General features: G+C 41.5%; 1 protein-coding gene across 6 annotated transcripts in view; it reads left to right on the top strand.

The window, feature by feature from the left end:
* Positions 1 to 13564, top strand: part of kirrel3b (kirre like nephrin family adhesion molecule 3b) — a 164667-nt gene extending 151103 nt beyond the window's left edge. For 2 of the 6 annotated variants that reach the window (XM_006804632.3, XM_035913835.2), the window contains exons 13-17: positions 1888 to 1995; positions 2516 to 2599; positions 2917 to 3032; positions 3788 to 3874; positions 8707 to 13564. In XM_006804632.3, the coding sequence (XP_006804695.2) occupies positions 1888 to 1995; positions 2516 to 2599; positions 2917 to 3032; positions 3788 to 3874; positions 8707 to 9168 (857 nt within the window). In that variant the 3' untranslated portion in view covers positions 9169 to 13564. The remainder of the gene's footprint in view (positions 1 to 1887; positions 1996 to 2515; positions 2600 to 2916; positions 3033 to 3787; positions 3875 to 8706) is intronic. The other 4 variants (XM_035913838.2, XM_006804631.3, XM_006804633.3 and 1 more) reach the window with 3 other exon arrangements.
* The last annotated feature ends 2004 nt before the right edge of the window (positions 13565 to 15568 follow it).

Here is a 15568-nt window from a genome sequence, read left to right as displayed (position 1 = left end):
ATGTACTATTGCTGTGATTTATTACTGTTACTGAAGGTCCGCGGCTCCGAACCGTAGTAAAGGGACCTCTGGCTAATACGGTTCCGTGTGGGGCTCGTAGCCAAAAAATAGCTTTACTTTGTTGTCTGGGTCAACTTTGCTAGCGAGAGACAGAGAGAGGCGTTGAAAGGCTGCTCCAACAGAACTTATTGTTTCGGAGGAAAACACGAACACGGTGTACAGTCAAGTTTTAATAGCTTACTTACAACTGGGCTCGTCAGGCACTCTTCTTGGCTGCAGTGGTTATTATTATATTTACATGCTTCCAGCTCCCGTTTTTACTCGATGACAGCTCATACTTTTTGACTCTCCTTTTTCTCCCACCTCGCGCTCACAGACACAGAACGAGTATGGCAGTGCATTCTCCCTGCAGCACTACACTGCCCATGATGCTACATTCTGCATTCTGCCTATTAGCTTAGCACAACAACAAAACAAAAGGTGCTCTCTCTTTTTTTTATTTTATTTTTTTTAATTATTTTTAATCTAATTTTATTTAAGTTGGCATTAACGGTGTCGTGTGCGCTGCAGGCATTTTAACGGCATCAAAAGGCGCTCTCTCACCCAGGAAACACGCAGAGCGAGAGCGTCACCCTGTAACCATGGCAACCGCAACGCTGCCGCCTGGAACAACAGAATGTAGCTGTCAATCAAAACCGAAACAGTCCTGACCCGCCACAATATGAAACAGGAAAGTACCGCTGTGTAATCCATTTATTTCAACAAAGTAACTGTATTCTAAATACCACCTTTTTAAACGGTAACTGTAACGGAATACAGTTACTCATATTTTGTATTTTAAATACTTAACGGCGGTACATGTATTCCGTTACTCCCCAACACTGGTCATGATTACATAAATTCCAGAAAAACTCGTATTAAGTGAATGTCTTCTAATTCTTGTCTCTTAGCATAGACCCCAATATAAAATTTTATATGGAACTTGGTTTCCTTCAGTTAAAAAATAGCAAACAAACAAAAAAAAGACACTCTTTCCTTTCTTTAAATATGAATACTTTGTATCTGTGACCTTTCCACCTCTACCGTCAGGGAAGCTGTGTTTTCTATCCACTTATCGCAAATGATAAATTATAAGCTGCTTATGTGAAAGTGACATTGATCAATGAAGACATTAAATGGGCTTTAATGGTGTAGGAAGAGCACTTGGTTGTTTGCGTTTGTTTAGAATGCGGCAAGGTCAGAAATGTGGGCTGGAAACTTGGGTTCTCATTAAAGTATATTTTAATGAGGAGCTTTTCTACTGGAAGAGCATATAGATATATGCCCGCTGGTTTAGTCTCTTCCTACTTGCAAACAAGGAACACACGGGGACGATTATGCTTCACAAATGCACACACACTGCTGCGTTCGACTCAATGGAAATAAAAGCCCTCAGTTAAATGCGTCTATTAGTCTAAATGAGTGTAAATTAAAAGTTATCGAACAGTGCGATAATGAGACAATATTACTGTGTGTATAATGTTTACCTCCACATATAACAAAAAGGTTTGGTAATTAGTTTTTGTTTGAATTATTGTTTTGACATAGAGGGGTTTTTTTTCCTTTCCTGTGCCGCTGTACTTATTTAAATTATCTGGTTTTGTGCCCAGTGAATAATGTCTAGGTAGTAAAAAATCCGACTTAAAGAGGACGACAGGAGGAGAAGAGAGTGTGAATGTGTGTGTGTTTGAAAAAGAAAGGTGGCTTTTTCGTTCTAACTGTATGTTGTCCTCAACTGTAACATGTCATACATTGAATTCATTGAATACACTGAAGTGCATATAAACTGTTGTTGTTAAGTCATTGTAGAAGAACATGTTTGTTTTATGTTGTTGTTGCTCTATACAGAATCTCTCCCAGTGGCGGTGATCATCGGCATTGCCGTGGGAGCTTTTGTGGCCGTCATTGTCCTCATGGGCACCATCGGAGCGTTCTGCTGCACCCGCTCCCAAAGAAGTACGTCTCCTTTCCAGTGTTGCCTCTGAAGCATGCATGCTAAAGCACTGCAATTTTTTTCCACAAGCACATAAAAAAATGTCCATCTATGTAGTTTTAGTTTTAATGTTTTACAAATTGGATCGTTCGCAAATTGTGACTTGAGGTGTCTTAAAAATGGGCCATCTACATAAAAATAAAACACACGGAGGCATCACCAGCCAGAAATTACCGATGCTATTAAGTTATTTTCAGGAACGTAGTGTCACATTTAATAGGAGATGAAATCAGTGGTTGTGATGGACATCTTTTTTTTTTTTTTTGATGCCGAGATAGACAGATTGTGATAAGGGCTCATTTCATGCACTCTCAGTCTGGCTGCATTCATTTAAAGCTATTTACATCATGCGCCGTGTTCATTGCCACCCACCCATATACAGTACCAAGTGACTCAGGTTAGAGGCACTCAGCCACTATCTCTATCCAAGAACCACACTGTGCTACTGGTCCCTTCAGCATGTCTATTGTCTGTACACTACAGAGGAAGCGCACCTGGTTATGCCCTCACTGCCCGTCTCCATCTGTGCTCACCAGAGAGAACTTGCAAGCAAAATTAAGACAGAAAGTAAGACTTTGTTATATGACAGTATAACACCAGCTTTGTCCCAAACAGAATGAGCCACCGAGGAAGGCTATGTGAGATTGCATATATATGCAGAAAAAAAAAAAAACAAACATAATCCTGTGTTGGCAGGAAACAAGTGATTAATAACGCTTTGTGTTGTCTTCGGGAAGTGGGAGAGCTCTAACAAAACAAACCCAGGGATCTCTGTTAAATTCTGTAACACTGCAAACTGCACTGGGGGGAAATTATAATGTCAACAAATACAGAATAGTGTTTATCCGTCTTATTAAGATATATGTGGCGTCTGCTTATGCTAGATCTGAAAGGAGTCGTGTCGGCAAAAAATGACATCCGGGTGGAGATTGTGCACAAGGACCACAATGCAGCCCGAGAAAATGAAGAGCACACCTCCATGAAACAACTGATGGTGAGTGTGAGTGTCACAAAATACTACTTTCCACTTTACTTCTTCTCATGTTCTTTTGCGAATATTGAATCTCGGCCCTGTTTTTGCATGTTCTCTTTGGCGGACAGGTAATGAATGCGGTCTGCAATTAGTATGGGGATTTTCTGTGGAATACTTCACTTCATGAGTAATGGAAGAACAGAAAGGCATGCGGGTTGTATGTGTGCTGTCAAGGCGTAGGGTGTATATATATCATCATGATAACAACGACGCTGTGAGGAGAACAGACCCCGATACATTTTAACTATGGGGATGCTGATGTATACTGGGTAATCCTACAGTGGGTGTACTCTCTGCATCCACATGCCTGCTAGACACAAAAAGAACAGCTTCCTCTTTTGAGCTCTACCAGTGTTTTGGATTTAATGCAGTTTGCTCCAGGGCTGGTCTATTTGTAGTTAAAGCTCTTGGATTAAATTTTTCCTTCAAAATAATGATTTCTTTTCAAATTACAAAATACGGTCGACACTTGATGTTAGAGCGAGAAAATGAGCATATCTACTTCACAAATCTGCATTTTGTAAAGATAAATAAAAGATATTCATGGATAAATTATTAATGGTGCCTGCAAGCCCAGAGTTAAGGTGAAGCATGTCTGAGTGATTTTTTTTTTAAAGAACAAGTGATAAAAGTTGAACCCATCCATCTCAAAATGTATCTTTTTGTGGGAGAGCTTGGGAAGCTACACAGATTCTTAGATGCTTTGCTTGATTTCTACGTAGGTTGAACGAGAAGAGTTCCAGCAGGAATCTGTTCTGAAGCAGCTGGAGGTGTTGCAAGAGGAAGAGAAGGAGTATCAGCACATAAAGGTACGGCTTGTGAATGATGACAGCGTGAAGGCGCGAACGTAGGAGAACAAAAGTGGAAAGACAAAAAAAAAAAGAAGAAGTGGTGAGAGGAAGAGAGAGAATGCCTTTGGGGCAGATGGTGGTCTTCAACTCTGGAACTAAAATAGCTGAAAAGCATTAATCCCTCTTCTGCTACACATGAGTTTTCCAAAGTAAGTCCAGAGGCAAATTATTCCTGTTATGGGTTTGATTTTAATAATTAGCTTCTCAGCCAAAGTGGCTCATGAAATCAGAGAGCGTTTGGACTTAGAGACACTAGTGGATGGGGGTCGTGTTGTTTCAAAGAAATCTATCAGAAAATCACAAAAACACACAGGTGGTGACACCATGAGCAGGTGAGGCAAAGAACAGGAGACAAATGCTCTAGTTAGAAAATGTGAGCCTCTTAACCTCGGGGAGATGTTTCTTCTTCATTTTATTTTCATAATTACTTGGAGCTCTACAGCAGACTTGTTGGCAAATATGTCATTGCAATCGCGTCTAATGAAATGTTTGTTATTCAATATGTCAGTGGACGTAATAAAGTTTTGGAATGATGCACCTTTTGACCAGGTGTCCTTTGAAGAAGAGGTTTTAATCTTAAGGGATTTTCTGGTTAAAATGCACTTAAAACAATTCCACCTTCCCATTTACATGGCAGTAAAACAGATGTGAGGCACTTTACCTAGGGTCACTTTAGTTCTCCTATCGCATGTAAAGAGACTTAACCGCTTGTAATAAATGATTCATGCTGAGTTTTGCAGATCTCAAAACCCTTTTAAGTACCATCAAGTGAAGGATGGCCACCATCTGTTCTACATGTTTCAGTTTTTCTAGTCTTGGTCAATATTAATACTGCAGTTTAAAACCTTTGGATTTTCACTTGGTCACCAATTCAATATAAACTATCACAGGTTATGTACGGTAAACACACACTGTATGAATATTTAAATTTTATTTATACAGCGCCAAATCACAACAACAGTCGCCTCAAGGTGCTTTATATTGTAAGGTAGACACTACTATAAAACATATGGGGAAAAACCCAACAATCATATGACCTCTTATGAGAAGCACTTTGGGAAGGAAAAACTCCCTGCCATCTGCTGTGATCAGCTGGGGAGAGAGAAGGAATACAGGATAGAATATAGGTGTAGTCCTCTAGTTGTTGCTATTAGGTGTATCCCTCCACTTAAGCAAAATTTTCAAGAAGAAATTTTCTGCTTCACAGAAGGATTTCTTAGGTCTCTTCTGTTCAAAGCAACTGCATGACCCGAGATCTGCTACCAATAAGTCAACTTTTTCTTTATCACAAAGAAGCAACACAGGCCAAGTCAGTGGGACCTGCATCTTATAGCACTATGCCAATATTGACAGAGCATCTCCTAGAGTCTCTCGCTAAATAATAAGATAAGAACATAGCTGGTTGTGGCCAATGGCCCACTGCTGACAGCAATGTCTACACACAGCAAAAGGACATCAGATTGCAGCTGTGTGTGAAGTGCGTTAAAGCGTTCAGGTGTTCTTCATTTACCATGGATCTCTGTGTGGAAAACACTCCTTTAAAAAACAATGATGGGATTAGAGGAACACCTCATGGCACGTGCATGAAAAGGCTAGATCTGACAACACGTCATCGACTGTCTAGCATGCTTAAAAGGGATTGAGTCTGTCAGGACTCAGATACAGTGTGCATATAGAAACGCATGAAGGGGCATAGAAAGATGCACATGGTCTTGTGCAGATGTGTGACACTTCCATCCCTCAGAGAAAGACTGTGGATGAGGATAAAGTTCTTGCAGCGTGCACACGGAAGCCATATGTGTGCCAGAAGGTCTGCTTCTGCTGCTGCATGTATGTAGGCTTGCGTGACAGCATCATACAGACTGTGAGAAAACCAGCGCTAAACAGTAAGTGTCCTCTGTGGTGGACAAGCAGCTGTTGTGTCTGTCTACTAGCCGTGGGCAAAACATAATGACACCGAGTGTGCACCAGGCAGAGCCGTTGAAACACCTCTTCTACATTACTGTAGAGAAAAAAGGCCTGTAGTAAGATAGCCTCTGACCTAAAAGAGTAGTTTATGCTCTTAGGTGTAAAGGAGGGATTTGGCTGTAAAGTAGCCCTGCCCTAGACATCCCTATTAGAGAACAACGATAGTGAGACTGATAACCTGCGTGAGGTCACTAATTCTCTCAGTGAAAGTAAGGATAAAGCAGAGGAAGACCGCATTTCCAGACAGATTTCACCTGCCTTGAACTGGGGTTTTCCAGCAGGTGAGGTACTGGGGTAAATGCCAACTAGTTGACAAGAGAACACAATCTCTGATCCTTTCAGATAGCACTTAAACAAGCGATCTCTTGCTGAATCCTGTGTGACAAGATGTGATGGCAGTAGCATAAAATAGATCGGGCTAGCACCTTATCTGAAAAACATCTGCAGATAGGTCAGTAAAACAGACAGTGACAATGTGCTGTCTGATCCTCTCTTTATGCACCGGCACTGAAATAGTACCATTTAACTTCTTTCCCTTTCCACTGTCTCAGCAGCCTTGTGCATATGAGCAGCGGCGCTCCGGTTGAATGATCCTAATAGTCCATTGGGGATACGGGACCACCTTACAGCTCTGGACTGATTCAAGAGTGAGGCTTCATTATATTGCCCTGTAAAACAGGATGGAAGCTAGGCTATGCCATAACAGCGGTGGCTGTTGATCATCAATTTACCTGTCATCAGCATCTAAGATCTGACACATTTTTAATGATGGCCAGCAGGTCCTGAAAGAGTCTTTTAGCAGTGGACATATTGCTAGCAGGGAGTGAGATGGCCACTGCTGTGGGGCACAGTGGGCACAGACCTGCCAGATGGCCTGTGGAGTGAGCACCACTCCAGCCTGTTTAGGCAAGCCTCACAGCAGGGATGAAGGTCTGATGGGAGAATGTAGGCGGTTTTGCAGCCAGTGTGCAAGTAGATGCCTCTATACTACTTTTTTTTTCTCTTTAGTAGAGCTGACTACTTGATTAGCAAAAAAAAGAAAAAACCATGGGAGCACATCACAGGTCAAGCAGGTGCAGAGGGCATGAGCATAAGCAATAAAATATTCTTCAAGACTGAGCATTCATGAAGGGATAATGCCAGTAGTGACAGATTTTAGAGGGCATCGCCTGTTTGAAATGCAGTAATTATATTTTGTGTTATTCCATACAGATTGATACAGATTAATTATAAAAAGCTAAATGATGTTTCTTCACCCACCCAATAATGTATAATGTTATACCCTATCAGTACTCTGATAGGTTAAAGCATTCAGGGGCCCAAAGTATGCCAAGAAAATATCAGCCCACACCATTAAATCAAGAAAAACCAGCCTAAACACTTGATACAGATTGGGTTGGATCCATTCTTTATGCCAAATTCTAACCCTACCATCTAATCGAGACACATTAAACCAGCCAATGTTCTTTCCAATTGTCAATAGTCCGTAGGAATTGTAGCCTCAGTCTCTTGTTCTTAGCTGACAGGAGTGACAATCGGTGTGCTCTTCTGCTGCTGTAGCCTGTCTGCTCTAGAGATGCTCCTCTGCAGATCTTATTTCTAGTGAGTGTTACTGTGGCCTTCCTAACAACTCGAAGCAATGCGGCCGTTCTCCTCCGACCTCTGACATCAACAAAGCATTTTTTCCAAGAGTACTGCTACTCACTGGCTATTTTCTTTTTTGGGGGTGATTCTTTGTAAAACTCATGCAAGTGCCATTAGATCAGCGGTTGCTGAAGTATTCAGACCAGCCTGTCTGTCACATTCATAATCATTTAAATCATCTTTCTTCGCCGTTCTGATACTCGGTTTGAACTTAAGCAGGTCATCTTGTGAAGATCTTGTCTCTTCACGCTCAACTTGCTGGAGACAACAAGCCTCGCACAAACTTTTTTGTTTTGTCCAAATGACTGCTCGTTCTCGAGTGCACTTCTGTTGTTTTAGCCTTCTTACCTGCTCTCTCTGTCATGCTTAATTTTTTTTTTTTTTTTTTTTTTGATCCCGGCTAATGACACCTTGCATGAGGCAAGAGCAAAAGGGGACTGAACAAGTGATAAAGGGCAGGCGCAAACAATCTCCCTGTCTGCTTTCTGGTAATGACAAGCATAACGAGCATCCTCTCAGGCCTCTCTCATTTCCCCATTATGAGCATTCTTCTTTTGGGATTTGCCACCATGCTCACTATGCTTGACATTTACATCCGTTCACACAAGGACATGAAAAAAAGAGAAGAAGAAAAAAAACCTGACACATACCCTAACTGGACCCTTAGCAACAGCACAGTGCCTGCAGCCAAGCAGACAAACAAGTGGCACAGCTCTGGTCTCAGAAGCCATTTAGGGGCATACATGAAATTATAAACACTACAATCCATTTAGGTCCAATTAAAGCCAGTATGAGAGTGAACTTTGCTATGACACATTGGATGCCAAACTATGAATCATCAAGGCCTGCCTAATTAGCAAGAGACATGATTTTAAGGTCTGTGTGGGGGCTAACTAAATCCTACCCCTAAGGCTCACCAGTGTTGTTTTTTCTTGTCTTTCTTTAAAGTTTGTTTTTTTTTCCTACACAGACCGCAGACTCTTTCCTTATTTATTTCAGCAGTTTGAATGTTAATTATTGTCAGTTTGACCTTGACTTCTGTTGAGCTTTGAGGATACATTCACATATAAACAAATAAGATGTTTGTTTTTCTTCCCTTTCTTCTTTTTCTTTTGTGTGCATATGTGATATATAGATGTATAGCTCTAAAGAATCTTTCCTTCATGTGTTTTCAATAGGACCCTACAAATGGCTACTATAGTGTAAATACCTTCAAGGAGCATCACACACCTACCATGACAGGGAACCCTACCACTGAGGTGAGGAACCCCACCAACACAGGTACCCTGGGAAAGCAGCGGGTACCGACGGGCATGTCCTTCACCAACATCTATTCCACTCTTGGAGCTGGTCCCAACCGACTGTATGACTACAGCCAACGCTTCGTGCTGGGCATGGGCAGCAGCTCCATTGAGCTTTGCGAGCGGGAGTTCCAGCGTGGCTCGCTCAGCGACTCCAGCTCTTTTATCGACACGCAGTGTGACAGCAGCGTCAGCAGCTACAGTAAGCCAGACGGCTACGTGCAGTTCGACAAAGACAGCAAGGCCTCCGCCTCCTCCTCATCCCACTATTCCCAATCCTCCTCGCAGAACTCAGACCTCACCCGACCCCTCCAGAAGCGCATGCAGACCCATGTCTGACCTCTTGGGAGGGAAGGGCTTTTGGAACGGGGTGAAACAAACCAGCTAGGATTGTAAAACTGAAAGAACCAGCTCCGAGGAGCGCCTAAAAAGAACAATGTCAGTAGGTGTTTCCTGTGGATGCCTGAAGACACTGGGGCTTTAATGCACCATGTGACTTGTTTAGACTTCCCAGTGTCCCAAAAAAAAAAAAAAAAAAAAAAGGATCAAGAAGCCTTATATTTCGCTCATGCTCAACTCATCAACTCCCTGCTTTGTGCCACAGAGAGGTTATTTGCCAACACAAACACTGCACGAGTACAGCGTTTAAACTTTTGGGTTTTGCAGTGACACTGTTGACCGATCAGAGGGCAGGAAAACAAGGCTTCTGTGACAATCAGCACCCTTGGGATGGACCACTTTCGCTTTTTTGAAGAAGAAAAACTGGAAGTGTTGTCATGAGTGTTTGGGCACTCAGCACAAACTGTCTGCTAATGAGTGCAAGCCAGTGTCCTGCTGCTCTCTTGTAGTTTGAAGCACAAAATTCAATGTGCATGTGGTTTTAAGTTGTTAAAACAACACCTTTTTTTCTCTCCTCCACTCCCACTTTCCCTTTAAACACTGTACGTTAAGCTCGGCTTGTTCAAACTCGTCTCCTGTGTAGGTGTAAGAAAACTTCCTCCATATGCCCACAGACGTTTCAAGCGCTGAACACAGCGGTTGTTTTTCCTCTCCGCAGCTGTATCTGGGCCACAGAGCTGAGCAGATAAAGAAGGGCCGAGATCTCATTTTAAATCCCTGAGTCATTATTTTACTTTGAGACTCTGTGATAAAAGAATATCAGTGTACATACGCGACTGTAATTTCTTTTCTAGCGTCTAATTTCTGACTCTGATTTCCCTCATGGATGACTATAAATGAGACATGAGCGCCTCTTCTTGTCCACATCTACTTGCCTTGAGGGTCTGTTTGAACTGCTTGAACTGGGTCAATACAAACTTTGACGAAGCCAGATTGATGTACCCCATCAGTTCTTCAGGTGGGGGAGCTGCATCCACCGTGGTGTTACTGCGCCAAAATCCAGCTCCGAAACTGCAGCGGGAAAGCCAAAATGAGTCGTACTTGTGAATTTCTCCTTGTAACACCACAGACCATCAACCATATACTTGAGGTTCCCTGCTAAAGGAAATGTAAACATGATATTTTAGCTTCTTATTGTGTGGTTAACCCATTGCTTTTGTCGATATCACTGTTGACGCTGGAGCTTAGTGCATATCCTGACTGTATACCTATGTGTGATTGTGCTGCTCATCAAGGGACATAACAAGCAAATTTAGAGAAAAAAATGCTTTTATTTTGATGTCTGCTATTCATTCAGAGCTGCTGTGGGGGCTGATGGTGGCTTGTTGGGTGCATTCTTAGTTTTTGTTATCCACACTTGTGTGACATGTATGGATCGGCTTTATTTTTCAATCACTGGCACTGTAATTGTTTTAGTTGAGAGTATAGTCAGAGTAGTGATTCAACTTGCACCAGAAACACTCGTACTTTGTGTAAAATGCTTAAGGTGAGCCTGTCATAGTTCACATGGTGTCATAGTCCAACACTGCACATGCTTTGATCAAAAAGGGTTTGCAAGGAACACTGCAGATGCCGTGTAGCTAAAGAGCCAACATATTTTAGTCTTAATGCTACAACACATGGATGCTATCATATATTGCTGTTGACCTTAAGCTGTGTTAACAGGCTTTGATAAGAGCATCCCTTTACAGTAAACACAGATCCTTTTTTTTTTTTTGCAATAGCTGCAATTACATATTGCACCCACATCACATTTAATTATAGCATTCAGTAGCCTCATATGTCTGTGCACTTTCAAGGTCTTACTTTCAAGCCATACTGTTTGTTATTTTATCAGATCTGTAAAATATAGCGGACTTCCTGAAAAATTACTGTAAAAAAGAAAAAAAAAAGACTTAAAAATGGTGGCTCACAATGTCATTGTCATCTTTGTTTTGTCAAATCAAACAGAAACATCACACAAAACTATAAATGGTTATTTTTAAAAAACCTAATAAGGTAGTTGTTCCATATGTAGTGCAATTGGAATGAACCTGTGTGAGCCTGAAACTACAAAATCTGCCTCTCAACCCATGAAAAAACAAGCACCGTGTTTCCGACAAAAGCAAGTTGTTGTTGTAAGCACTTTACATATGATTATATTCAAGGCATTTGAATGGGGTTTTCCACTTGAGTGGCAGCGGTTTGGACTCTAATTTTACAAATGGATTGGTGCCCATTGTACAGCTTAAGACAAAAAGCTCTGTTTCAACGCTGATAATCCAGCTTGGCACTTAGCAGACTGTATATAAATCTCTAATGCTGTCTTTCTCTGTATATAATTTTTTTCTGGGCTTTCTTTCTCATTCAGATTCCACTATTCCAGAGCTCAACAAACACCACATGGCATCAGAACTGTAAAGACAGACGATGTTTCCTTTCTTTGTTTCCTGTCCAAAACAAAACAAAAAATCATCAACCTCGCCGTTTCACACAAACTACATGAAAGGCTCGTGCGAGCAGTTTTGTCCTCCCCCAGATCTCACAGGGAAAACTTACTCACACCGAGCACACACGAGGCTATAGGATGAGAAGCTAAGCATAGCCGGGACAGCTTTGAAGTGAAATACAGTAAGAGACGATTATTCTTGCAGCCCCTCTGAGAGATGCCCAGATGTCCAGTAATATATTGCATTTTGCACCACCATGACTGTCAAGTACGGGTGTCGCAGTTTTTCATTTATTTTTCTCCACATTTATGAGGGTAGAATTAAATTATTTCACTGATATCATCAACATTCAATTACAGTGCAATCTACTTTGGGGGATTAAAAAAAATACAGAATAAAGTATCCGTATGTTATGCATTACTTTACATTCACATGATCGGAATTCTAAAAATGTGCCCGTTTGAAACTTGCCATACAGACTTTTAGCAACTCTCTTCATGAAAACAAAACAAATTTGCTGTCCTTCTAAAAATGGATCGTTTCCTCTATCTGATGCAGCTTTTGCACTGATCCAAACATAATGCATTTTCCCAGTCCAGAGAATCTGCACACTGCACAGCAAACAGATAAATATTTGATAGGCCAGCCTTCTGTCCCACCTCCCCCCACCCTCCAGAATGGCAACAGCTACAGTGGGCATGAGAGTACTAGAGGATGTGAGTGCCATGTCAGTCTTTGGGAATCAAAGCCCATGTGGGGACGGAGTCTGCCCTGCTCACCTGTGGACGCCTCGCCGGCTGGTGCTGGCGGCGCCTGTTTGCCTGGCTACAAGCACTGCACAGATGCCAGGGCATAACAGATGAATAAACACAAAGACCCGGAACAATTACAAGGGGTTGCTGCCCTTTCCTGATAAAACAGAGCAACCGCTTTCAGAGCAGAGCATGGAGCGTAGACTGTTTTTCAGAGATGCTAAAGACTAGCCTGTAAAACACTGGATAAGAATGTTTCTAAGGTGAGAGACAGAGCTCAGGAGCAGTGTGAAGGAAAGACACTGGCTGGAATTTATAATGGCTTTTTCTGTTCATTGCCAATGTTATGTTTGTTTATTGCAAAAAGTATGTTGCTTGGTTTGAAATAACTTGGAAAAAATAGATAAAGAAATACTCAGCATTAGTACTTTCAAGGTTCTGTCACGCTTGCAAAGGGACTTTTAAACTGGGTTATTTGAAGTCTACATCAGTGTATGATAGGTGTCACTGTGCATGACGGAGCACATTAGCGAAGGTGCCATTTGAACCTCTGAACTGATCATAATAAGCCTTTTTTTCAACCGTGTAAATGCTTTCTGTCACTGAGTTTCTCTCTTTTTCTCTCACTTTCTTTTTTCTTCCCTACCAAATCAATACCTTGTTAGTAATTTAATAAAGTCCAAGTGTAAGACCTGTACAAAATAGCATCTGGAAACGACTCTCAGAGTTTCCTTTGTCTCCCAGGGTGCATTGGTAATCAGTGCAGGTTGGTTTGCAGCAGACAGTTTGCAGCAAGTCACATAAGCAAATGGGAAGTATAATAGGAATGCCTTTGGAAGTCAAATGAGTACCCTTCAACGTCATTGGTTGATTCGCTCTGTACTCCAAATAACGCAAACTACTTGCAAATGCTACACGAGGCTCAGAAGGTACTTTAAATGGTCATTGCAAGAATTTGTATAAATAGTGAACCATAACCATACAGTAATTGTAATAAAAAGGCAACGTGTAAATGCTCTTTTGGGTGAACCACTATTTTCAGGAGGTGGCCCTCTGTATCTAAGAAAAAAATGAAAAAGATGTATTTTAACTGTACCGGTCTGTGAATCTATGATGCTTTTGCTCTGTATATTTGGAGAATAAAACTGATGTTTGAGTTGGTGTTTATGTTTACACTGGTCTGTCAGTGAGAATGAGATTCGTGAGTTACTGCTTTGTCTGCACAGAAATCTTCACCCTTAGTTTTGTTCTCGCAGATTTCAAAAGTTCTTTCATTCCTATTAATGCTAGAAAGTGAGCAGCTTTTATGAAAACTCTTGTGCTACGGTGCCCACTGGGAAATATTAATCATTAATGGCCCGACGTCAGGCCTTCCGATGTAGACGAGAAGAGTGCAGGAAATGTGCAGTCACTTCACAAACATGCACACAGTATATACATTTTGACTAATGTAAGATCCAGTTGCTGTATGCAGGCAAACTCAAGTATAATGAACACCCTTGTGATGTTTTAGTAGTTTGTCAATGAGGTCCAGATTCAAGCAGAATACATGCAGCTTCAGGCTGGGCAGCAATTTGTGTTTTGCTTATATCAAAAAATGAGAAACAAAAAAAGGGTTGTAGAAATAACACCAATGCAATCCTGTTTAAAGCAACGATTTGCAGGTGTGGCAGCACAAGAACAGAGACAATCACATTCGTGTCCCTAATCGACCTGCACAGTGGCTCTTGTTGGACAGTCAGCCAGCAATAAGCTATCGAGAGTGTTTTGTGGCTGGCTTAAGCGTACTTTGACGGCATTTGTTAAAAGCAGGCACGCTGCTGTTTATTCGCTTTGTCCTCTGTTTTCCTAGGCAGTCAGCAGATTCACACCATTACATTTACATGCAGCCCTTTAATCCATTAATAGGACCATAGCAGTCTTACTCCAAATTAAATGAACTCACATAAACACCTTAACTTGCCTGAAGTACTGGCTCCAATCCTACAGAACTGAAACTTAAAAGTGATTTGAATTCCCTCATGCACAGAGTCAATACAATGCAAGGGCAATTACTCTTTAGCTGGATTAATCCACTTGCAGCCAAGGCGGGAATGTAGTATTCTTGAAGTCGGAATCAGAAACAATTCTCTTATTTGAGAAGCCTAGAAGAGAAAAAGTAAGCATTTCTTTGCTGCACACCAAGCCCAGACGGAAAGGACTCGCTGCTGTGTGTATAAGCTTACCTCTGAGCGAGTGCTATAACCAGTCTGGTCTTAATATTGAGAATTCATCTGCCAACAACATTATTTCCCTTGAAAAGTTTCCCGTGGTGAATAAAAATGGCCATGTTTTTCCAAACATTATACAAATTGTGCCATTTGTGATGGATTTGTCTAATCATAGAGCTCCAACTCATTACTGAACAGATCTAGGCCAGACATTTGCTTGCATTATGGCTTTAAACACTCTCCTTGGAACTAGGGATTGGAAGGAGCTAATCATTCATTCTTTCCTTCCCACAAAATGTAGAAAGCTTGTCGAGTTCCCCATGGGCCTCACCTATTCGGAGAGATACAGTATTGTTACAAAATGACTCATAAATGACTCTGCATCCCTTCAAATGAGCCGTTGCGACGGGCTACTGTGTCATGAATTACCTTGGCAGATAATTGCATTTGGAATCCAATTTAACAAAGGCACAAATTTAGAGCAAATGGCAGAGTAAGCGTTTGCAATGTCAACGCACTCCATTACAAAATTATCTACAGACAGGTATTTACATGGTGTGGAAGGGGGAAAAAAGTCGGGGTGGTGAAGAAGCTGAACTATACATGGCTAAATCTCCCCCGCCGCCGTCACCGCCATGATAAAACTAGCATGTTCTTGATATCATTATCGTGTAGCGTGTTAGCCGCCGTTTAAATTGTGAAAATTGTCAGGGGTTTTTTTTCTAAGCAGACAGCCTGATTAGATTGTCAGTCAAACTCATTTGTAGTCTCCTAACTGTAAACCATATGGTCTTACAAGCGAGCTAAAAAGAAGAGATGAGTGACACATTGAAGCAAATCTCCATACTGCTGCTTCCTTGATGCAATTGCCTATGAAATGCTTTCTTTATAGTCATTTGTTTGCCAAGGACAGCTGGTTGAGCGCGCACACACACACACACACACACCA

Source organism: Neolamprologus brichardi, chromosome 14 (assembly GCF_056152115.1).
Source record: "Neolamprologus brichardi isolate AB-2024 chromosome 14, ASM5615211v1, whole genome shotgun sequence".
NCBI lineage: Eukaryota > Metazoa > Chordata > Actinopteri > Cichliformes > Cichlidae > Neolamprologus > Neolamprologus brichardi.
The sequence above is the reverse complement of the archived record's forward strand: the minus strand, read 5'-3'. Positions and strand labels throughout refer to the sequence as shown.